This window comes from Schistocerca americana, chromosome 1 (assembly GCF_021461395.2).
Source record: "Schistocerca americana isolate TAMUIC-IGC-003095 chromosome 1, iqSchAmer2.1, whole genome shotgun sequence".
NCBI classification, from domain to species: domain Eukaryota; kingdom Metazoa; phylum Arthropoda; class Insecta; order Orthoptera; family Acrididae; genus Schistocerca; species Schistocerca americana.
The window spans coordinates 1,259,429,365-1,259,455,799 of record NC_060119.1 but is presented as its reverse complement, the minus strand read 5'-3'; the positions used below and the strand labels follow the sequence as shown (position 1 = coordinate 1,259,455,799).

At 40.6% G+C, this 26,435-nt stretch overlaps 1 protein-coding gene across 1 annotated transcript in view; it reads right to left on the bottom strand.

Moving 5' to 3' along the window:
- The window catches only part of LOC124598833 (transformation/transcription domain-associated protein), a 441,523-nt gene that overhangs the window by 81,827 nt on the left and 333,261 nt on the right, over positions 1-26,435 (bottom strand). The window contains exons 57-58 of the mRNA XM_047136029.1: positions 19,389-19,505; positions 15,485-15,542 (exon numbers count right to left, since the gene is read on the bottom strand). Coding sequence (XP_046991985.1) covers positions 15,485-15,542; positions 19,389-19,505 — 175 coding nt within the window. The remainder of the gene's footprint in view (positions 1-15,484; positions 15,543-19,388; positions 19,506-26,435) is intronic.

The window sequence follows — 26,435 nt, the reverse complement described above, 5'->3', positions numbered from 1 at the left end:
AGTAAGAGTGAGTGTACTATAGTAGGTGCTTTGTCTAATTTTTTCATGTACTGTAGCCGAGGAGAACAACGTCCAAGGGAACTGATAGCAGTGCAGTTAGTAAAGAAATGCATTTCTTTACTAACTGCCACTTAGATCTGTTGAAGGTGTGGACGACTTGGTGAGAAAATGTGTTACAGCTCATTAAAAGAGTGAAAGTGCTTGTGCAAAATACTAAAACTTAAAAAATTGAAATTTTCTGTCTGAAAATGAACTGCATGGCAAAGCACAATTTAACTTTTTGCAACCCACGATCATTTATTCTTTGAAGCAAGGCAGAACTTGTATAAAGTGATATGTATCTTCGAATGTAATCTTTGTTCATCCAAAAAGGACATAACTTATGATGAAGATGCCTACTTTTATTAAAAATATAATTTGTGGATGTTTTGTGCCTTTGTACAATACACTATGTGTAAATATTTTGTATCAGCATTTTCATATGGCTAGTTCATAAAATCAGAAATTTGAAAAACATACATACTGTAGCTTTTGATAAGGAGATTTCTTATGTAATATTATTTTGTGTGTAAAATATTAAACCCACTTTCTGGGGTCACTTGTGGTCACTGAATTGCCCACTTAGCTATTTCCAATACCTATCTAGACAATCCAATGAGGAGGTAATGTCACGAAACAAGTTGATATCTCTTTACTTCCTATCTTGTTTTGCCATCTGCCTCCTTAAATTCATTTTATTTTTATTTCTGCCTAATTACCATTAAATGCATGAGTATAATCTGCATTTCCATAAAAGAGAAAGGTTAGCCCTCAGTCTAAAGGAATATAGCGCTAGGTCTAATTTTGTGCTTAGTTTTGTGTACATAATTAATTTCTTAATTTATTTTCACCATTCCTAGTTAATATCTTCTGCAACAGATCATTATAGGAGAAATCAGTAACAGTTTTGTTACTTAGATTCTATTGTTAACTTATAAACAAATATAAATATTTTACTAATTATAAACATCTGAAAGAGGAATTACTAGGATTCTTAAAGTATTTATTTGGCTCTATTCGAAAACATATTAATGAAGCCAGCCCTTCATTAATTCCAAAATAATTACTGATTTGTCAAAAGTATTGTTTGTATAATTATATCCATTAATTTCATTATTTGAATAATTCAGCCTAACATTTATTTATTTTAATTGTCATTTCTGTAAGTTAAACATTAAACAATATATAGTTTCAGTGCCTATTATTGTGAGGATATTTTCAGACGTGAAACATGTATTGGTTAGATTAACAACAATCCATCCAACTTAACAGTGGAATAAGTGTAGCACAAATAGGCTGCGTGTTAGAACAATTAATGGCAATGTTTGTTTAATTTATTTGAAAAACTGTGTCACACATACCGTATTATTCTGCAAGAACTGTGAACTGTGTGATTAGGTTTTAACTGCATGTGGTGTCACCGCTGGACACCACACTTGCTAGGTGGTAGCCTTTAAATCGGCCGCGGTCTATTAGTATATGTCGGAACCGTGTGTCGCCACTATCAGTGATTGCAGACAGAGCGCCGCCACACGGCAGGTGTAGAGAGACTTCCTAGCACTCGTCCCAGTTGTACAACCGACTTCGCTAGCGATGGTTCACTGACAAAATACGCTCTCAGTTGCCGAGACGATAGTTAGCATAGCCTTCAGCTACGTCATTTGCTACGACCTAGCAAGGCACCATTATCAGTTGCTATTAATATTGTGAATCATGTAACGGCAAGACCGACGTTCACCATTAATGGATTAAAGTTAAGTATTCCACCAGCTACGTCCATTATTTCTAAGTTCTAATTTCCTTGTCCTGTTCCAGACCTCACACCAGCCTGCGTGAGCTAAAACGCGTGCCTTTCGGCTTCATCTAGTATTCCTGGGTTGGCTCTCCTGCCAATACACAACATTTGGCGACGAGGCCAATCCGCGTTCGTATCAATATTGCTCTGATTTACTTGTGTAATGGCTTCGCCACAATCTCCAGATGTACTGTCCGAATTTTATCGCTTACAGAATCAGGAGACGCAGGCCTTACTGGATGCCCTTGGACAGCTCGTCCAGGGTCACCGTGCAATGCAAAACAATGCGGCAGCCGACGCTCCACCGCTACCGCAGCCACAACACGCTGTTGCACCAACTTTTCGACTTTTTGATACTGCACTGGAAAGCTGGACGGAGTGGTCACGCCAATTTGGATTCCATCTCGCCGCCTACAGAATTCAAGGTAATGAGCGGCAGCCTTTTCTCCTTTCCTCCTTCGGGGTACAAACGTACCGAGTGATAGTCAAATTATTTCCCCAACGTGACGTAGCAACTCTGTCCTACGACGAAATTTTGTGTGCATTAGATGCATATTTCAAAGAACCAGTCAATGTAGTTGCGAAAAGGTATACCTTCTTTCGTACAAAACGTGCGGCAGGTCAAACTAATCGGGAGTGGGTTGCAACTTTGCAAGGCCTTACTAGGGATTGTGCTTTTGAGTGTCAATGTGGACTCCCTTATTCAGATACTATGGTACGTGATGCAATTGCAAAGAATGTTTCTGATGTTCGTATAAGGGAACCTAGTCAATCCCTCCCGTCAACAAGTGATAAACATATTGTATCGGCAGGACACACTTGACTTTGCTGAGGAATCATTTGAAAATTCGCCACCCGTGTGTCAGGTTAACCGGCCCACCGGGCAAGCTGCACGGAACAGTAAACAGTCCTCGCGCCCGGCCGCGCAGATGCCGCCAGGCTCTCAGCCACGTGTGCCACGCAGGCAAGCAAATGCAGTGCTAAAATCATGCCCGCGGTGTGCTACTAGACATACGCGTGAGAACTGCCCATCACGCCAAGCTATTTGCTTTTTCTGTAATAAAAAAGGACATGTTCAGAGTGTTTGCCAGAAAAAGCTCGGATCGGACATTCACAACCATTCCAGGCCCTTTTCTTCGTGCCGAATTCGAACCAAGGATACTCAAGCTCGTGAAACTGCACCCATGGAAATTCATGTAGTTCATTCCACTCCGCTCAGTGCCACTCTCTTTAATAGTGACTGTGTTCGTCCCACAAACAGTGTGCGTCGACATCACCGGAAATCCCGTCAAGTCGCAAGTGATTCTGTACCAGTGTCAGTTCACGTTGCACGAGACAGTCGCTCTTGTCGTCAGCAGGACAATAAACTTTTTGTAGATTTGGACATTAACGGCAAAGTGATACCATTCCAGCTCGATACCGGGGCTGCAGTTTCACTGATCAATCACGACACGTACAAACAGCTGGGCACACCTCCATTGCGTGCCGCAAATGTTAAGTTAAGTAGTTATTCCGGTCAAGAAATCCCTGTGTTAGGACAGTGCAGCCTTCTTGCAACATACAAGGGACAAACAAACCTTGTGACATTTTACGTCCTTCGCTCTTCTTCTGCAGTGAACTTGTTTGGTTTCGATTTATTTCAGTTGTTTAACTTGTCTATAGTAAATCAGGTCCTATCAGTGAACCAGACTGTGCCTTCAGACAGTGTTTCTCGTCTATGTGAAGAATTTGCAGACATTTTTGCACCGGGCCTTGGTTGCGCTAAGAACTATAAAGCACGTTTGGAACTGAAAGTAAATGCGCAACCGAAATTTTTCAGAGCGCGCAACGTTCCCCACGCATTGCGTGATGAAGTCGCAAAAACATTACACGATTTGGAATCACAAGGTGTGATTGAACGTGTGCAGGCTTCTCTCTGGGCATCACCCTTAGTAATTTTGCCAAAACCTTCCGGAAAATTGAGACTTCGTATGGACTTCAAGGCAACAGTGAATCCACAACTAGTGATTGCAACTTTTCCTTTACCCCGCCCGGAAGATCTTTTTGACAAACTGTGCCCGGGTAAATATTTTTCGAAGTTGGACCTAGCAGATGCGTACTTGCAAATACTGGTGGACGAAGAATCCCAGCGCGTTTTGGTGGTTAACATGCATCTTGGTTTGTATCGATTCAAACGACTGCCATTCAGGTGTGCATCCACCCCTGAATTGTTTCAGCAATATCTACAAACTGTTTGTGCGTTGGTCCCTACTGCAGCAAACTATCTGGACGATATTGTGATCTCCGGAAAGACGGAAGAAGAACATTTAGCCAATCTCAGAACATTAATTCAGGTCTTGCAACAAAATGGTCTTCGTTTGCGGAAGGACAAATGTGTGTTTTTTGCTTGTGACTTGCCCTACCTGGGACATGTAATCAATGCCCAAGGCATACATCCCAGTCCTGAGCACTTCCGTGCCATACAAGACTTGCCTTCGCCGCAGAATTTGAAGTAGCTACAGGGTGTGCTGGGAAAAATCAACTTTCACCATAAATATGTGTGCCATGCCTCTTCCATTTCAGCTCCGCTTCATCGCTTTCGCCGTAAAGGTGTTCCGTTCGTCTGGACGACGGAATGCGAACGCACCTTTCGCCAGTTGAAATCGGCGTTGCTTTCCAATACTTGCCTTATGCCATAAGATCCCCAGAAACCCCTTTTGTTGATGGTGGATGCATCAGATTTCGGGATCAGTGCTGTGCTTGCGCACAAAGATGGATCGCACGATCGCCCTATTGCCTTTGCGTCCAAATTGCTCTCGTCTGCGCAAAGAAATTATTCACAGATCGAGAAAGAAGTATTAGCTCTCGTATTTGGTGTTACAAGTTTCATGATTTCTTGTATGGTCGTCACTTTACCATCATCACTGACCACAAACCTTTGACATCGCTTTTTCATCCGAACAAGCCTGTGCCTCCACGTACAGCGCAGAAATTCATTCACTGGTCTATTTTCCTCTCGCATTACCGCTACGATATCTTGTATCGGTCCACTGCTATGCATGGAAACGCCGACGCGTTATCCAGTTTGCCTGTTGCTGAGGATAGGGCATTCGATTCCTCCGAACTTGCTTGCACGTTCATTGATGCGGAAACCGATGACGTGGTCCAATCGTTTCCGACTGATTTTCATCGTGTAGCTACAGTCACAGCTGCCGACCCTGTCCTTGCTACCGTTCTGCGTTTTGTTGCTACACAGTGGCCCTTGTCAAAGTCACGGATCAGGGATCTATTGGTTCGCCGATTTTTTGCTCACAGGGAGATGGTGGTGGTTTTTGGGGGAAGGAGACCAGACAGCGAGGTCATCGGTTTCATCGGATTAGGGAAGGACGGGGAAGGAAGTCGGCCGTGCCCTTTGAAAGGAACCACCCCGGCATTTGCCTGGAGCGATTTAGGGAAATCACGGAAAACCTAAATCAGGATGGCCGGACAGGGGATTGAACCGTCGTCCTCCCGAATGCGAGTCCAGTGTCTAACCACTGCGCCACCTCGATCAGTGCTCACAGGGAGAGACTTTTTGTTCGACGTGGTGTTTTGCTGCTGCGTTCTGATAATGATCAGTCCAGGGTCGTGGTCCCATGTCCGTTACAGTCCTCTGTCTTACAGCTTCTCCACCAAGGATATTGGGGTATAGTGAGAACGAAACAACTTGCTCGTCAGCACTTTACTTGGTTCGGAATCGATGCCGCAATTACGAATATGTGCTCTTCTTGCATGGTGTGTGCCGAACAACAAAGAGCCCCACCACGGAAATTCTTTGCATGGCCAAAAGCCACTTCCCCTTGGCAACGATTACACATCGATTTTGCTGGTCCATTCTGGAATGCTCGATGGTTGGTTGTGGTCGATTCATTCAGTAATTTTCCTTTTGTTGTCCGGAAGTCTTCCACGACTTCATCTGCCACCATCCAAGCGTTATCTGCTATTTTTGCATTGAAGGTCTTCCACAGACTATTGTTTCCGACATTGGCCCACAATTCATGTCCGCAGAATTTCAGTCATTCTGCAAGGCCACTGGTATTCAACATCTGACGTCCGCGCCATTTTCGCCACAGTCCAATGGTGCCGCAGAACGATTGGTCAGGACTTTCAAGTCACAGATGTTGAAGTTAAAAGAGTCGCATTCTCGGGAGGACGCGTTATTGCTCTTTTTGTCCTCGTATCACTCTCAGCCCCGAGATGGTAGCTCGCCGGCTGAGTTCCTTCACGGTCGTCATCATCGAACCTTGATGTCTTTGCTACATCCGCCACATCAGGTTCCTGTGCAGCTTCAGACACTTGCTTTTGCTCCAGGCGACGTTATCTACTATCGTCACTACCGAGGTTCACGGCTTTGGCTCGAAGGGCGCATTCTTCGCTGCCTCGGACGCGCTATGTTTCTGGTTTTGGGGGCCTCTGGTGAGGTGCGCCGGCATCTCAACCAGCTGCGCCTCTTGTCATCGCATGGGATCTGCCGCTCGCCGTCTGCTTTCGGCGACGGTGCCGTCCAGTCAGCGTCCTGGGGACCCATCTACTGGCTCGCCTCAGCCCCAGGTGTTACTGACGCTGCCTTCCATTTTGCCCCATGGCGACGCGCCGCCGCCGCCTGTTCTCCCGCCGGCGACGCCCGCAGTGGACACGTCGCTGCAACCGCCAGGCGCCTCCCTGGGTCACGCGCCGCCGATCGCTTCCCGTGACCAGTTGTCCTCCGACATGGAACTCTTGCACGCTCCGGACCATATGTCGTCTTCGCCCGTCGGGTGCCCCGGCCCGATGGAGGTCAACCCTTCGGCCCCTCCTGTCTCTCTGCGGGCGCATACACCGGATGTTGGCGTGCAACCTGGAGCAGGTTTTCAGGCATTTCCTAGCTCCCCGCGGACCGAATGGCAGGGTGCGGGTGGCACAGCCTCGCCTGTTGTTAAGCTCCCCACCTCGTCGCATACATCAACATGGGGTCCTCCCCACGGCGGGCGGATGCCTTATGCCACAACCGTTCGCCGATTTGCGGGGGAGGAATGTGGTGTCACCGCCAGACACCACACTAGGTGGTAGCCTTTAAATCGGCCGCGGTCCGTTAGTATACGTCGGAACCGCATGTCGCCACTATCAGTGATTGCAGACCGAGCGCCGCCACACGGCAGGTCTAGAGAGACTTCCTAGCACTCGCTCCAGTTGTACAACCGACTTCGCTAGCGATGGTTCACTGACAAAATACGCTCTCAGTTGCCGAGACGATAGTTAGCATAGCCTTCAGCTACGTCATTTGCTACGATCTAGCAAGGCGCCATTATCAGTTGCTATTAATATTGTGAATCATGTAACGGCAAGACCGACGTTCACCATTAATGGATTAAAGTTAAGTATTCCACCAGCTACGTCCATTTTTTCAAAGTTCTAATTTCCTTGTCCTGTTCCAGACCTCACGCCAGCCTGCGTGAGCTAAAATGCATGCCTTTCAGCTTCCTCTAGTATTCCTGGGTTGGCTCTCTTGCCAATCCACAACACTGCTCATAGCTGTTCCAACAGTAAACCATTGTAGCAGTTAGCTGATTTTGTCTGCAAACTATTAATGAGGCTGATCAACATTTAACAATAGTGAACAGGCCATATAATTGCGCAATATTGGGGGTTTGTGAACAGTGAAAGTAAAGAAATGTGAAACGCAACTGTGCGATTGCAGCTACATTAAATACAGTAGTCAGTGTTGAACTCAACGCCCCAATTTTCAGCCAGTATAAAAGTACTGTACGTCGAACCCAAGGACTATCAACAAAGAAATAAAGCAGGTGAATGTCACACTGTGGTGCACAAAATTGAGTACATGTCTGTACAAAATTTTTAAGAGTTTGTAGAGGTAAAATCACATTGCCTAGACTTTCTGCATAGTTCATTTTAGGCCATACATTATTATTTATGAAATGTAACCAGTCTATCTAATATCCAAATTGTATTTAAAGTTGGGAGCAGAAAGATATCTCTTTTCATTCTTGCAATATTGGTTGTTATATACATGGAAGGGTCACTCGCGGCGCATCCGCATCCTTTCCTGTGCATCGGGAATAAAATGGTCATAAAAATCGTCATATCTCATAAACGTTTCAAGATATCGAGACGACATTCTTTGGGAATGACTGCACGCAGAAAGGACCATTTTATCGTATGATTAACACTTGATACATTTTTGTCAAACATGTGAGCAGGGCAAAAACAAGACTCCCTACAAATTACACAGTGAGTTTTTGTCAGAATTTTCATAGTAAAAAAAAAAGAGAGAAACAGGCAAATAGCGTACCGAAGTGACCAGCATGAGGTCTAGTTTTGCTTGAAAATATTTAATTGCCTCAAAGTAATCAGGATAGTTGAGTAAAACATAATCACCGAGCCGAGGAAAAATCGAAATATTCCACAAAAAACTGCTGCAAGCTATGTAAATGAAGTGTGAAAACGTTCATCTGTTCAAGGCCTAGCTATTTTGCATATAAAAAGATACATTGGTGCAATATTTAAATGTGAAAAAGGCTTCCTTCGAATCAAGTACTAAAGTTAGAATTGTTGAGAAAAGAAGATGTTAGCATGGCAAATGGGGTGCCAATAAGAATCCAACTGAGAAACATCAAATGTTTCTCTAGTACTCTTTATTTCATAGTTCAGACAAATAATTTCACGAAATGTTTGACTTTGTTCTCAAAACTCGTGTACGCTTTACTTAGGCAGACTTGGCCTTAATATTTATTGCTGATGAATTACATTCGCAACAATCGAGTATCAGTAAAATTTCATGGTTACTGATTGTATTTTATTACGAATTTAATGTGTGTGATATACTGAGATAGGTATATACACACTTGTAGATCAAGTAATTTGACAAGAACTTACAAATATAGAATTAGATTTTCACTCTGCAGCGGAGTGTGCGCTTAATCCGCCAGGAAGTTTCACTTACAAATATACTTGGCGATGCAGTGTAATCAGTGTACATAAAACTTAGTATACAGAATTGCAGCTGAGTCAGTTAAAATTTAAGAAACAGCCGAGAACTGAACCCATGTCCGTTGATCAACCACCCTTGTCAATCGAGTACGCTACTTTACACCACAGATAACTCCAAGACACCACCTGCATTCTTTGTATTTAAAGTTGTTAGTCATTCTTCCGCATTAAAAGTTCTTGATCATGTAAAAAACATTCATCTTCAATTTACTGATGAGAAAGTTGAACGCTACTCTGCTCATTCACGTGTATTTGAAGAATTTGTCTGGTGACCTTCATAGTTGATGATAAAAATTATGAAATTCTCAATGAAGATTCCTCCCTTTGGAAATTTCATGCACAGCATTCCTTTTTGCTTTAATTACCTTTGTAAAGCTAATTTTGTTCATTTACTCTTGAGCTACAGTATTCTACAGTTTAGGGTGCCGTTTTGTTGAAATAGCTAGTTGGCTCCACGTAGCCATCTTGTAGCGGGTGATTGTCGCTCACATGGAGGACACCCAAACTTTTCACCCAATGCGGCTGCTTTTTGCTGGAGTGTGGCGTATCCAGGCATCCCTCGCTGTCAGTCACTTCTGATGCTTACGTAGGACACAGCCTAAAAGACTTCAGTTTGACTCTGGAAAAAGTTTTTGACTGTGGAAAAAGTTTTCCACAGCTGCAACTGCCTTGTCACCACTGGTGGAATGCTATCCACACAATGTTCCTTCAGTTTTCGGAAGAGTGAGAAATACTGTGTGTTATTTCCGGCAAATAATATGGATGAGGTAAGATTTCATCTCTTGAGCACTGCGAGCAGGCACATTGTTATGCAGGAGTCACATGTGTTTCACAATCTCTCCTCAGCCTAATAGTTGGTTAACATCATTTCCCACCCATCACAAAAGAGAGAGACAGTATAACCTTCCCAGAGAAGGACTTCATCTTTGTCTTCCTTTGTGGAGAAAAATCTGTGTGTTTCCATTTTTCGCTTCTTTTTTTCATTATGGACTCTAAGGGTGAACCCAACATTGATTCACAGTGATTGTTGTTGTTGTTGTTGTTGTGGTCTTCAGTCCTGAGACTGGTTTGATGCAGCTCTCCATGCTACTCTATCCTGTGCAAAGTTCTTCATCTCCCAGTACCCACTGCAACCTACATCCTTCTGAATCTGCTTAGTGTATTCATCTCTTGGCCTCCCTCTACAATTTTTACTCTCCACGCTGCCCTCCAATACTAAATTGGTGATCCCTTGATGCCTCAGAACATGTCCTACCAACCAATCCCTTCTTCTGGTCAAGTTGTGCCACAAACTTCTCTTCTCCCCAATCCTATTCAATACTTCCTCATTAGTTATGTGATCTACCCATCTAATCTTCAGCATTCTTCTGTAGCACCACATTTCGAAAGCTTCTATTCTCTTCTTGTTCAAACTATTTATCGTCCATGTTTCACTTCCATACATGGCTACACTCCATACAAATACTTTCAGAAAAGACTTCCTGACACTTAAATCTATACCCGATGTTAACAAATTTCTGTTCTTCAGAAACGCTTTCCTTGCCATTGCCAGTCTACATTTTATATCCTCTCTACTTCGACCATCATCAATTATTTTGGTCCCAAAATAGCAAAACTCCTTTACTACTTTAAGTGTCTCATTTCCTAATCTAATTCCCTCAGTATCACCCGACTTAATTCTACTACATTCCATTATCCTCATTTTGCTTTTGTTGATGTTCATCTTATATACTCCTCTCAAGGCACTGTCCATTCCATTCAACTGCTCTTCCAAGTCCTTTGCTGTGTCTGACAGAATTATAATGTCATCGCCGAACCTCAAAGTTTTTATTTCTTCTCCCTGGATTTTAATACCTACTCCAAATTTTTCTTTTGTTTCCTTTACTGCCTGCTCAATATACAGATTGAATAACATCAGGGAGAGGCTACAACCCTGTCTTACTCCCTTCCCAACCACTGTTTCCATTTCATGCCCCTCGACTCTTTATAACTGCTATCTGGTTCCTGTACAAATTTTAAATAGCCTTTTGCTCCCTGTATTTTACCCCTGCCACCCTCAGAATTTGAAAGAGAGTATTCCAGTTAACGTTGTCAAAAGCTTTCTCTAAGTCTACAAATGCTAGAAACGTAGGTTTGCCTTTCCTTAATCTTTCTTCTAAGATAAGTCATAAGGTCAGTATTGCCTCATGTGTTCCAGTATTTCTACGAAATCCAAACTGATCTTCCCCGAGGTCGGCTTCTACTAGTTTTTCCATTCGTCTGTAAAGAATTCGTGTTAGTATTTTGCAGCTGTGGTTTATTAAACTGATTGTTCGGTAATTTTCATATCTGTCAACACCTGCTTTCTTTGGGATTGGAATTATTATATTCTTCTTGAAGTCTGAGGGTATTTCGCCTGTTTCATACATCTTGCTCACCAGATGGTAGAGTTTTGTCAGGACTGGCTCTCCCAAGGCCGTCAGTAGTTCCAATGGAATGTTGTCTACTCCGGGGGCCTTGTTTCGACTCAGGTCTTTCAGTGCTCTGTCGAACTCTTCACACAGTATCGTATCTCCCACTTCATCTTCATCTACATCTTCTTCCATTTCCATAATATTGTCCTCAAGTACATCGCCCTTCTATAGATCCTCTATATACTCCTTCCACCTTTCTGCTTTCCCTTCTTTGCTTAGAACTGGGTTTCCATCTGAGCTCTTGATGTTCATACAAGTGGTTCTCTTATCTCCAAAGGTCTCTTTAATTTTCCTGTAGGCAGTATCTATCTTACCCCCTAGTGAGATAAGCCTCTACATCCTCACATTTGTCCTCTAGCCATCCCTGCTTAGCCATTTTGCACTTCCTGTCGATCTCATTTTTGAGACGTTTGTATTCCTTTTTGCCTGCTTCATTTACTGCATTTTTATATTTTCTCCTTTCATCAATTACATTCAATATTTCTTCTGTTACCCAAGGATTTCTACTAGCCCTCGTCTTTTTACCTACTTGATCCTCTGCTGCATTCACTACTTCATCCCTCAAAGCTACCCATTCTTCTTCTACTGTATTTATTTCCCCAATTCCTGTCAATTGCTCCCTTATGCTCTCCCTGAATCTCTGTACAACCTCTGGTTCTTTTAGTTTATCCAGGTCCCATCTCCTTAAATTCCCACCTTTTTGCAGTTTCTTCAGTTTTAATCTACAGGTCATAACCAATAGATTGTTGTCAGAGTCCACATCTGCCCCTGGAAATGTCTTACAATTTAAAACCTGGTTCCTAAATCTCTGTCTTACCATTATATAATCTATCTGATAGCTTTTAGTATCTCCAGGATTCTTCCATGTATACAACCTTCTTTTATGATTCTTGAACCAAGTGTTAGCTATGATTAAGTTGTGCTCTGTGCAAAATTCTACCACGAGGCTTCCTTTCATTTCTTAGCCCCAATCCATATCCACCTACTACGTTTCCTTCTCTCCCTTTTCCTACACCCGAATTCCAGTCACCCATGACTATTAAATTTTCATCTCCCTTCACTACCTGAATAATTTCTTTTATTTCATCAGACATTTCTTCAAATTCTTCGTCATCTGCAGAGCTTGTTGGCATATAAACTTGTACTACTGTAGTAGGTGTGGGCTTCGTATCTATCTTGGCCACAATAATGCGTTCACTATGCTGTTTGTAGTTGCTTACCCGCATTCCTATTTTCCTATTCATTATTAAACCTACTCCTACATTACCCCTATTTGATTTTGTGTTTATAACCCTGTAGTCACCTGACCAGAAGTCTTGTTCCTCCTGCCACCGAACTTCTCTAATTCCCACTATATCTAACTTTAACCTATCCATTTCCCTTTTTAAATTCTCTAACCTACCTGCCCGATTCAGGGATCTGACATTCCACACTCCGATCCGTAGAACGCCAGTTTTCTTTCTCCTGATAACAACATCCTCTTGAGTGGTCCCCGCCCGGAGATCCGAATGGGGGACAATTTTACCTCCGGAATATTTTACCCACGAGGACGCCATCATCATTGAACCATACAGTAAAGCTGCATGTCCTCGGGAAAAATTACGGCTGTAGTTTCCCCTTGCTTTCAGCCGTTCGCAGTACCAGCACAGCAAGGCCGTTTTGGTTAATGTTACAAGGCCAGATCAGTCAATCATCCAGACTGTTGCCCCTGCAACTACTGAAAAGGTTGCTGCCCCTCTTCAGGAACCACACGTTTGTCTGGCCTCTCAACAGATACCCCTCCGTTGTGGTTGCACCTACGGTACGGCTATCTGTATCGCTGAGGCACGCAAGCCTCCCCACCAGCGGCAAGGTCCATGGTTCATGGGGGTCACAGTGATTAGACGGCAGCAAAACTCTCATCCAACACTCATACAAGGGGAGGAGAGAGTGACATCTGCAGTGAAAATGTTGAAGATGGACAAGGCCAAGGAAGGATGGCCCTGTCCATCTTCAACATTTTCACTGCAGATGTCACACTCTCCTCCCCTTGAATGAGTGTTAAAATATGAGGAACCCATCAAGCCAATGTTTTTGTCATTGTCATTCATATAGTATCACATGCACTGATGCTTAGCTAATGCGAATCTAATAATTATTTGGGTTATAACGCACCTACCAAACAGTATTGCAACTTACACTTTGCAAGACCCTTGGTTAGTTTATCAGAGATGATATGCTACTCCGTGGTGGTCCTTTCAAATCTTTGAGACCACAATGAAACAATCTTCTGAAACTCTCCCAATGTCTACAGTGTTTGCTCATTATCATCGTACCTAATCACAATAAATTTCGTTCCCCTGCATTCCTTGACAACACAAATGCAAATCACAAAGTATTCCGTGCACAGCCACAGTGCTCACCACAGTTTTGCTTCTTTCCACTACAGCAACACCGCCAAGTGATGCAACTTGGAAAGAAACACATTAACAACAGAAAAACAAGCTGCACTTTCAATACTTGCACTAAATAGCTGAACCACCTTGAAGCAAACAAAACTACACCCCTTCATCAATTTCCAAGTCAGTTTCAAGTAGTACTGTGTGGCATTGGCACACCTTAGCTCACATTCAATGTGGACCTCTTGCATAATGAATGGTCCTATGTGACTGTCAAAGGTGCAGGTTAATCCCATACAGAAGGAGAGAGAAATAGAAGAAATGTGCACAATTATATACCAATATCTTAAATGCTGGTCTGCTATGCGATCCTTGAGCACACCCTCAGCACAAATACAATTAGTTCCCTAGATAGAGAAGATCTTTCCACAATTCCAAAAGGATTTAGAAACTAGTCCACACTTTTCACATATGATATCCTACAAATGGTGAGTGCAGACCAATGGCAAGATTCTGTATCTCTAGATTTCCAGAAAGTGTTCAATGGGGTACCACGCTACAGAATATTAACAAAGGTCTGAGCACACAGAATAGGTTCTCAAATATACGAGTGGCTCGAAAACTTTTATACCGAGAGAACTAAGGACACTAGTAGCTGAATGTAACTTCGGAAGTGCCACATCGAAGTGTCAAAGGAGTACTCCTGTCCTCCATGTACATCTGCCAGAAAACGTAGGCAGCTACCTGAAACTACTCGCCCGCAAAGCTGTTGTGCACAGAAAACTGATGTCACTGGGTGGGTATAGGAGGATTAGGGATGACTTGGACAGAATTTCTTTTTGGTTCAATGAATAGCAAGACTGCTTCAAAGGTGAATGAATGTAAGTTAAATTGGATGAGTAGGAGATATATTTCTTTGCTGCCTTAATACAATGTTAATGGTATGTTACTCCACTCAGTCTCATGTGTCAGCTATCAAGTTACAAAACAGCATGAAATGTAGTGAGAACATAAGGTTAGTCGTAGAGAAGGCATATGCTGGGACTAAAACAGTTTACTCTTAGTTTTGTGAATGTGCAGCTCATCTATAAAAGACACCATGTTCAGGAAGCATGTGTGATTCACTCCTCAATACTGCTCGAGTATTTGAAACCCCCATTTGATCGGATTTTGGGTCGACATTGAAGCAATTCAAAGGCACGTTGCTAGATGTGTTAGCAGTCAATTTTAACAGTATGAGTATGTGGAAATGGAGCAATATGAGAGTTTTATGAAAATGGTTTGCCCAAAATTTAATGAGAATCCTAGGAGCGAAGAGCAAGAGCTTTTCATGACCTGGTATTGAGAAAGTTTGGAGAATCAGCAGTTGTGACAGCCTGTAGAAGGGCTCTACTGTCTCCAAACTTGAGTAAGGAAAAAATAAGGGAAACTGGAGCTCATACCGATACCGTCCCTCATTCAATTTGCGAGTGGAACGAGAGAGAGAATGACTAGCAAAGCACCCTCCAACATCCATTGTAAATTATGTAGATGCTCATTATATTCCATATCTTACATTCTTGGTTATTTCCGAAAGTAATCACCAAATTGCATTCAAACTGCATTCTTTCTTCCCTGTTTTGAGATGCTCTGTTCACTTATTACAATTATGACTTCTAGTATCATCAAGAATACTTTTATTTTCCTTGGTCCCACCTTGTACTGTGGTGATTTCTTACAGCAGATCGTCAATTTGGATGGTAAGTGAGAAAATGAATAGTCCAACCATATGGATTCATATATTTGACTGTGGATCGTAAAAGGATGCTCCTTACCTGCAACACCTGGTGTTGGGCTGCCCACAGCAGTATTACCAGTATCAGAGGTGGAAGCCTGACAAGCAAAAGAAAAGAAGTAAATTACAAAATAATCTTTTTTATTTGAAGATCTCTGACCTGACGAATATATTCATCAAGGCTTTATTAATACTTAATTAGAGTACTGAACTACTCTAAATCATTAAACATTACAAATATATCAACATGTGAAACATCTATTGCATCTAGGTACAAACACACATGTTAAAATGTTACAAAACTCATTTGTTGTTTTCTTTTAGATTATGTTGTTCTGCAGTACACTCGTTAGTGCCCATGTCTCAATAATTAAAAACACACAGCAAGTTAATTAAGTAACAAAATAATGATTCTAGGCCGCACCTCCAAATCGAAACAAAGTTGGTCCATTGTAATATGAGACACAATTTAGGTCGAATGAATGACGATACAGCTACAGTAGTTTGGTTCGAGTCGTAAGCTTAGCAGTTAAGCTTTACCGGGTAGCCATTGCTATGTGTCAGGCGCTCCGTCCGTATTTATACGGGCACCATTCCTTTTTCACATGCTTTGTCTGGTTTGAATTGATTGCTTATTTTTCTTTGATCTGATAAGTGCCGTTCTCTTTCTTATAGGTGTTTACGTCACTCTAAGCTGAAAATGCATTACTGTACTGTGTCATGCGTTCATTTGTCGCATTCTGAGTGTTTACGGCCTGTCGGCTCTTTAGTACATTACATTCTGCACAGAAATTAGAGTCATCTTAGATTTAAAAATCTAGTCAATTGCCGTGCTTCATTTCTGACTGTATCACTATCAGGCATAAGAATAATACAAATATAAACATGACATTATATGTATATTCTTCCGCATTTGCTGTTGTCTCACTCTAGTTTCGTAGTTCACTAGGCACACAGGATTTAAATGAGATAGCAGCAAACACGAAAGAACACATGGAAAAATGTTTATATTCGTATTATTCTTATGGTGAGAGAATACTGCATGTGATTCACAATTCATAAAAGTTCCTATTAGCAACCACCTCTTCTCACAGGTAGGAAAAAATTCAGAACATAGAGTTGGCCACATTGACAAACATCCCAAACAGTCTTGCCAGTCAGATTTTCGTAGTACATTGAAATGCCTCTTTAATTTATTTACTGACGCAGAGGTTTTGGCGCCAGTATTTATCTTTGTGCCTGCAAAGCATGCCTACGTAGCGCTACATATATTCGACGGCAGATGTTAGTTGTGGCGGCACCTACCAACATTTCTCAGAACTTCAACTTACTTTGCACTCGATTCTAAGCCGCAGGCTGTTTTCTGGATTACAAAAACTGGAAAAAAAGTGTGGCTTAGATTCGAGTAAATACGGTATACGTGGAATAGACCTGGAGACACCTAAAGGTTTCAGATTGATTATATAATGGTTATACAGAGATTTAGGAACCAGGTTTTAAATTGTACGACATTTCCAGGGGCCGACGTGGACTCTGACTACAATTTATTGATTATGAACTGTAGATTAAAACTTAAGAAACTGCAAAAAGGTGACATTTTAAGAAGGTGGGACTTGGGTAAACTGAAAGAACCAGAGGTTGTAGAGAATTTCAGAGAGAGCGTTAGGGAACGATTGACAAGAATGGAGGAAAGAAATATAGTAGAAGAAGAATGGGTAGCTTTGAGAGACGAAATAGTGAAGGCACCAGAGGGCTAGTAGAAATCCTTGAGTAACAGAAGAGATATGACATTTAATCAGCAAGGAATGAAGCAGGTGAAAAGGAGGAAGAGAGAGAGAGAGAGAGAGAGAGAGAGAGAGAGAGAGTGCAAAATGGCTAGGCAGGAATGGCTAGAGGACAAATGTAAGGATGTTGAAGTGTATATCACAAGGGGTACGACAGATACTGCCTACAGGAAAATTGAAGAGATCTTTGGAAAAAAGAGAACCACCTATATGAATATCAAGAGCTCAGATAAAAAACCAGCCCTAAGCAAAGAAGAGAAAGCAGAAATGTGGAAAGAGTATATACAGGGTCTATACAATGGTGATGTACTTGAGGCCAATATTATGCAAATGGAAGGGGACATAGAGGAAGATGAGAAGGGATATATAATACTGGATGAAAAACGTGACAAAGAACTGAAAGACTTAAGTCAAAACAAGACCCTGGCAGTAAAGCTACTGATAGCCTTGGGAGAGCCAGCTATGACAAAACTCTTCCACCTGGTGGGCAAGATGTATAAGACATCAGACACTTCAAGACGAATGTGATAACCCAACTCCAAAGAAAGCAGGTGACAACAGGTGTGAAAATAACTGAACTATCAGTTCAATAAGTCATAGCTGCAAAATAATAACACAAATCCTTTACAGAAAAATGGAAAAACTGGTAGAAACTGACCTAGGGGAAGATCAGTTTGGATTCCGCAGAAATGTAGAAACACGCAAGGCAATACTGACCCTATGACTTTTCATAGAAGATAGGTTAGGGAAAGGCAACCCAACATTTATAGCGTTTGTAGATTTAGAGAAAGCTTTTGAAAATGTTGACTGGAATACTCTCTGAAATTCTAAAGGTGGCAGGGGCAAAATACAGGTAACAAAAGGCTATTTACAATTTGTACAGAAACCACATGGCAGTTGTTAAGTGTCAAGGGGCACGAAAGGGAAGCAGTGGTTGATAAAGGAAGGAGACAGGGTTGTAGCCTATTCCTGATGTTATTCACTCTATGTATTGTGCAAGCAGTAAAGGAAACAAAAGAAAAATTTGGAGTAGGAATTAAAGTCCAGGGGGAAGAAATAAAAGCCTCGAGGTTTGCGATGACATTGTAATTTTGTCAGAGCCAGCAAAAGACTTGGAAGAGCAGTTGAACAGAATGGACAGGATTGTGAAAGGAGGATATAAGATGAACATCAACAAAAGCAAAATGATGATAATGGAATGTAGTCGAATTAAATCACATGATACTGAGGGAACCAGATTAGGAAATGAGACACCTTAAAGTAGTAAACGAGTTTTCCTACTTGGGAAGCAGAACAACTGATGACTGTTGAAGTAGAGAGGATATAAAATGTAGACTGGCGATGGCAAGGAAAGTGTTCTGAAGAGAAATCTGTTAACATCAAGAACAGATTTGTCAGGATGTCTTTTCTGAAAGTAAATAAAAATGCCATGTGCCTAGGGCCTCCCGTCGGGTAGACCGTTCGCCAGGTTCAAGTCTTTCGATTTGACGCCACTTCAGCAACTTGCACATCAATGGGGATGAAATGATGATGATTAGGGCAACACAACACCCAGTTCCTGAGCGAGAAAATCTCCGAGCCAACAGGGAATCAAACCTGGGCCCTTAGGATTTTTCTGGAAGTATTTGTATGGAGTATAGCCATGTATCGACGTGAAACATGGACGATAAATAGTTTAGACAAGAAGAGAATAGAAGTTTTCAAATGTGGTGTTACATAACAATGCTGAAGATTAGATGGGTAGACCATGTAACTAACAAGGAGGTACTGAACAGAATTGGGAGAAGATAAATTTGTGATACAACCTGACCAAAAGAAGGGATTGGCTGGTAGGACACATTCTGAGGCACCAAGAGATCACCAATGTAGTGCTGGGGGGAAGCATGTGAGGTAAAAATTGGAGAGGGAGATAAAGAATGAATACAGTAGGCAGATTCAGAGAGATGTAGGTTGCTGTAATTTCTCAGATATGAAGGGGGTTGCACAGGATAGAGCAGCATGGAGAGCTGCATCAAACCAGTCTTTTGAGTGAAGATGGTGACGACTACAACAACAAGCCTACTACTACCACTACTACTCATATTACGAGATAACTGGAAAAGCAAGTAAAATATAGCTAGAGTGCAAAAGTTAGGGATATTTTATTTCTGTTGCACTTACCTGTTTAGTCACAGGTACCATTTCGACATTTTTATTTCGTTCTCTCTGTTCTATTTTCAGTGTAAGGTACAATGTCCTTATGGGGAAATAAACTGCCTGAGGGAACATTCGACCAATCTGGAAATGAATTAATTAATTAAATGTAACACAATATTTGTCACAACAACTTTCACACATAGCACAGCCTACACGTAACAACTGTAAATAAATAAATAAATAAATGATGCAAAGAATTAAAAGGAACAATATTTCAATTATTTTAAAAACTTAGGCAATTATCACTTCATATAATAGAAAAGGAAATGTCACATTTATGAGGAGGAGCACACTAATTATTTCTGTGAACAGAGAGCTGTTACACTATTAATAAAATTACCATATTTACCCAATTACAAGACAAGGGTTTTTCTCAAATCTGTCCTTCAAAAAATACAGGGTCACCTTACATTCACAGATTAAACTACTGCTACTGAAGTCACTGTGTTTACATAGTGCAACTGATTAGGCAAAGGTTTTATATTCCAAAGCAGCACTTCCTGCCAATTTACCACAACGAACTGTACCAAAAATAGCATTTTGGAGAGATTTTTAATGCCATCTACTGCTGGAACTGCATACTTTTGTAACATGCAATTATAAATAAGAAAATGTTTAAATACAGCATATGTTACCTTCACGAGAAATTAAATCAAGATGGCAGGTACACGATTTGCTTCTGTTAGCCTATCACACAACACCAAACATGATCATGACTTCCAATAATATCATATAGATGATTACGCATGCATTATGAATAAAATAAGAATAGTTTATGTCTAATATTCAAGGTATTTTAAACCTTGTCTTTGCAGCTACAAGAAAACATATTTTGTCACCAAATCCATTTCATTTTACTGAAATAATAATAATAATAACAGGATACCCCAGTCAGAATCAGAAAACATCAAACAACAAGTACAACAAATACTGGAACAAAATAATGTGCAATTAGAAGAAGAAGAAAATAAGTAATGGACTCAAACATCCCAGAGAAAACAAACAAAGAACAAAATGCATCAATTAAACAATCAGAGGAAAATGAAATCTTAAGACATCCACCAGCACAAGTACAAATAGAACATGAAGTGACACACACGTTAGATATAGAAGAAAAATTTCAGTTGACATATATAGAATACAAAGACACAAATACAGACATTAGACCATTCTTGCATAGACCACCAAATAACCCAAAAGTCGAAACAACAATAAAAACTATCAACACAATCATACACAACAAAATAAATGAATACACAACTATGGAAGAGTTACAACTACTGGTTTATGTAGGAGCACTCACTACACTAAATATACACACTAGGCAGAGATCAGAAACAACCAACACACAGAAGAAACCCACAAAACCAGCATGGCAACACAGGCTACAGATCAGAATAGAAAAACTGAGAAAAAACATCGGACAGCTAACACAATTTATAAGAAATGAAATATCAGACAAAAAACGAAAAAGGTTAGGTAAAATCTCACAACAAGAAGCAATAGAGCAATTAGATGAAAAGAAGCAGAAATGACAAGCATTGGCCAAACGACTTAGAAGATACAAAAAAAGTGAAAATAGAAGGAAACAAAACCAAACATTCAACACAAACCAAAAGAAATTTTACCAAACAATAGATAACACACACATAAAAATAGACAATCTACCAAACATAACAGACATGGAACACTTCTGGAGCAACATATGGTCAAACCCAGTACAACATAACAGGCATGCACAGTGAATACAAGCAGAAACAGACTCATACAAGATGATACCACAAATGCCTGAAGTGATAATTTTGCAACATGAAGTCACCCGAGCTATTAATTCTCCTCACAATTGGAAAGCCCCTGGAAAAGATAAAATAGCAAATTTCTGGCTAAAGAATTTCACCTCAACACATTCACATCTAACTAAATTATTTAACATTATATATAAAAACAAAGATGAGGTGACTTACCGAACAAAAGCGCTGGCAGGTCGATAGACACACAAACAAACACAAACACACACACAAAATTCAAGCTTTCGCAACAAACTGTTGCCTCATCAGGAAAGAGGGAAGGAGAGGGGAAGACGAAAGGAAGTGGGTTTTAAGGGAGAGGGTAAGGAGTCATTCCAATCCCGGGAGCGGAAAGACTTACCTTAGGGGGAAAAAAGGACAGGTAATACACTCGCACACACGCACATATCCATCCACACATACAGACACAAGCAGACAAATATGTCTGCTTGTGTCTGTATGTGTGGATGGATATGTGCGTGTGTGCGAGTGTATACCTGTCCTTTTTTCCCCCTAAGGTAAGTCTTTCCGCTCCCGGGATTGGAATGACTCCTTACCCTCTCCCTTAAAACCCACTTCCTTTCGTCTTCCCCTCTCCTTCCCTCTTTCCTGATGAGGCAACAGTTTGTTGCGAAAGCTTGAATTTTGTGTGCGTGTTTGTGTTTGTTTGTGTGTCTATCGACCTGCCAGCGCTTTTGTTCGGTAAGTCACCTCATCTTTGTTTTTATATATAATTTTTCCCACGTGGAATGTTTCCTTCCATTATATTAAATTATTTAACAGTTACATTGCAGACCCATACATATTCCCTGATACACTTACACATGGAATAACTTATCTGAAACCTAAAGATCAAGCAGACATAGCAAACCCAGCTAAATATCGCCCCATAACATGCCTACCAACAATCTACAAAATATTAACTTCAGTCATTACACAGAAATTAATGACACATACAACACAGAACAAAATTATAAATGAAGAACAAAAAGGCTGCTGCAAAGGAGCACGAGGATGTAAAGAGCAACTGATAATAGATGCAGAGGTGACATATCAAGCTAAAACTAAACAAAGGTCGCTACACTACGCATACATTGATTACCAAAAAGCTTTTGATAGTGTACCCCACTCATGGTTACTACAGATATTGGAAATATACAAAGTAGATCCTAAATTGATACAGTTTCTAAACATAGTAATGAAAAACTGGAAAATCACACTTAATATCCAAACAAATTCAGATAATATCACATCACAGCCAATACAGATTAAGCGTGGAATATACCAAGGAGACTCATTAAGTCCTTTCTGGTTCTGCTTTGCTCTGAACCCACTATCCAACATGCTAAATAATACAAATTATGGATACAATATTACTGGAATATACCAACACAAAATCACACATTTGCTATACATGGATGATCTAAAACTACTGGCAGCAACAAATCAACAACTCAACCAATTACTAAAGATAACAGAAGTATTCAGCAATGATATAAATATGGCTTTTGGAACAGACAAATGTAAGAAAAATAGCATAGTCAAGGGAAAACACACTAAACAAGAAGATTACATATTGGATTACCACAGCGACTGCATAGAAACGATGGAAAAAACAGATGCCTATAAATAGCTAGGATACAGACAAAAAATAGGAATAGATAATACAAATATTAAAGAAGAACTAAAAGAAAAATATAGACAAAGACTAACAAAAATACTAAAAACAGAATTGACAGCAAGAAACAAGACAAAAGCTATAAATACTTATGCTATACCAATATTGACCTACTCATTTGGAGTAGTGAAATGGAGTAACACAGACCTAGAAGCACTAAATACACTTACACGTTCACAATGCCAAAAATACAGAATACATCACATACATTCAGCAACAGAAAGATTTACATTAAGCAGAAAGGAAGGAGGAAGGGGAGTCATCGACATAAAAAACCTACATTATGGACAGGTAGACAATTTAAGAAAATTCTTTCTAGAATGAGCAGAAACTAGCAAAATACACAAAGCAATCACTCATATAAACACATCGGCTACACCACTGCAATTTCATAGCCACTTCTACAACCCTTTAGATCACATAACATCAACAGATACGAAGAAAGTAAATTGGAAGGGGAAGGCACTACATGGCAAGCACCCATATCATCTAACACAGCCACACATCGATCAAGACGCATCCAACACATGGCTAAGAAAAGGCAATATATACAGTGAGACGGAAGGAGTCATGATTGCAATACAGGATCAAACAATAAACACCAGATATTACAGCAAGCATATTATTAAAGATCCCAATACCACAACAGATAAATGGAGACTTTGCAAACAACAAATAGAAACAGTAGATCACATCACAAGCGGATGTACAATACTAGCAAATACAGAATACCCCAGAAGACATGACAATGTAGCAAAAATAATACATCAACAGCTTGCCATACAACATAAACTTATAAAACAACACGTTCCCACATACAAGTATGCACCACAAAATGTACTGGAGAATGACGAATACAAATTATACTGGAACAGAACCATTATAACAGATAAAACACCACCACATAACAAACCTGACATCATACTCACCAATAAAAAGAAGAAATTAACACAACTAATCGAAATATCCATACCCAATACAACAAATATACAAAAGAAAACAGGAGAAAAAATTGAAAAATACATCCAACTGGCTGGGGAAGTCAAGGACATGTGGCATCATCAGGATAAAGTTGACATTATACCAATTATACTATCAACTACAGGAGTCATACCACACAATATCCACCAGTACATCAATGCAATACAGCTACATCCTAACTTATATATACAACTACAGAAATCTGTAATTATTGATACATGTTCAATTACCCGAAAGTTCCTAAATGCAATATAACATATACCGTACAGTTAAAAAGAAGTGACGCTTGATCAAGGTCCGCGTCACTTTCCATTTTTAACCAGACTTAACGTCTGAGAAAGTAAAGAAATAATAATAATAATAATAATAAAATCATCAGTGGTCTGTAATGAGAAATTTGAAATGTAGCTTACTTTCTAGATCAGAAAACAGTTTGTTACAAAAATGTTGATTTCATGTATGACAATTTATGACTGATTTTCATTCACATCGTGAAATGCCATTTGCTTGCATGTTTTCAAGGCAGTCCTTCGTTTGGCACTGTTGATTCCTAGTGGCAAACATAGGAGTACCTCAAAAACGTCCAAGCACGCAGTTTTCTGATGTGAACTAAAACCGGACAACAAATACCACAAGTAAAATCAACATTTTTTGTTATGAATTGTTTTATGATCTAGAAAGCCAGCCAAATTGTAAATATCTTTCATTACACACCACCAATTATGTTTTACTTCGATTTTTCAAAAAATGCATTTGGCGACAAAATGTGTACTTTCTTGTAGTTGCAATATTTATAAAGCAACTACGGACAATATGATCACACAAAGTTAGTATAACAAACTAAAATATAAACAGCATTGTAAAGGAAAGCTATGGCTTCACAAATTGTAGTAAGGTAGGAACCTAATTTCACAGCTCAGGCTGTCAAAAATATTTGGCGGTTTATTTCTGACAATGTTGCGGTTTACATTGTTCATGTGGGCCCTTAAACTGCCACTGTAGTAAGAGCACTGTTGATTTTTCGAAGTTGGTTACAGTGTTAATCCAAAGTTGTACGATTTCTGCCAATTCCACTATAGGAAGCTGACAGGACATTGTATACCTGTCATTTATGCTTATATTGGCAGTGCTGTAAGAACTGTAAATTGTAGGAATCAATAGAGGATGCAAACTACAGCTGTGACTCAGCTAAGAAACATGGACCTACAAGTTCACAGCTCCCAACTGGTTCAAACAGACAACACAATGCTAACTTTAAATTAACGATGATTCATGAAGCCGAGGCCATAAACAATTGAGCAGAAGGATGAAAATTTGTTGTCGTAGATATGAATGTTCGCAGGTGGCATCAAGACAAAGAATAAATTAATGATTATCAGTTCTACGTGCCAAACTTTGACGGGAAAAACATAGGGAAAATTTCATGATTTGGAGCAGCAGGTTGTCCAATATGTGCAAGAGAAACATAATGAAGTCTTTCCGATTACTTGAGAAGTTATCCTAATGAATGTACTGGACACACAGAAGAATTTGCCAACTGCGTGTGTCATAGAATTCAAAGCAAGTAATGGTTAGTGCATGAGGATGAAAAAGAGGGCAAGACTTAACATTATGACGCATAACTACACTCACTCAGTGACTTCCCACGGCAAATGTAGGAAACTACTTACATGTCAGCTTCATGTGGTCAATCTTAGGAAATTGCATGACTACTTGCTAAGTCATATGGGCAATACTGATCAGACCTACTTATTTTGATACGCCTCCAAATACTAGTGACCTATAATGAGTTCTAGAAATGAAATGAAATGAAATGAAATGACCATATGGTATTATTCGCCAGGTGGCCTCAGCTGGAAATGGCCAAAATAACAGTAATGATGGGTGCACTGGAAGAGGGAAGCAAGCATCCCCTCAATATGTGATTCTTTGCAGAAAAACGATATCAAAAGAAAAACTGCCTCCAGCGCAGATGAAAAGGGATGGATGATTACCTGAAGCTGGATTGGTCAAAGGTTGTTTTGACCAGAATACCAAGTTCTTTGCTTAAAAAAAGGAAAATGGTTGTGCTGGGTCCTTTCATGAAATTAAGAATCTGACAGCAAAGAACAACATAGATCTGGTAATAATTTCTGGTTGCACGAGCTCACAACTTCAAGTATTAAATGGACACTATATTGTGGCAGTTTTAGGTGGAGAGTGTTTTGAACTACGGTAGTGCACGATACCAAAAGAAGTCGGGCATTAACTATCACTGACAACCACAGCAAATAACTGCCCTGTGTCCACTACCAAATGCTTTGTGTTGCGGATTGCGTGTTTTCTTTTTCTTATTATGTAAATGGACCACAAGTAGAGGTGGTAAAGGGAAGGACTCCAGTTCGGAGAGAAGGGACCGCACGCGAACCGCAATTGTTAGCCGCGATCTGGGCCGCCGATGCGGGAGATGGACTGCCGCGGGCGGGAAAAGGAGACGGTAATTCGGATGCTCAGGGGAACTATGAATGTCTGCTGCGTAACTGGCGAGCAGCAGTGCACGTGTGATGTGCAGTGGAGGGACACCAG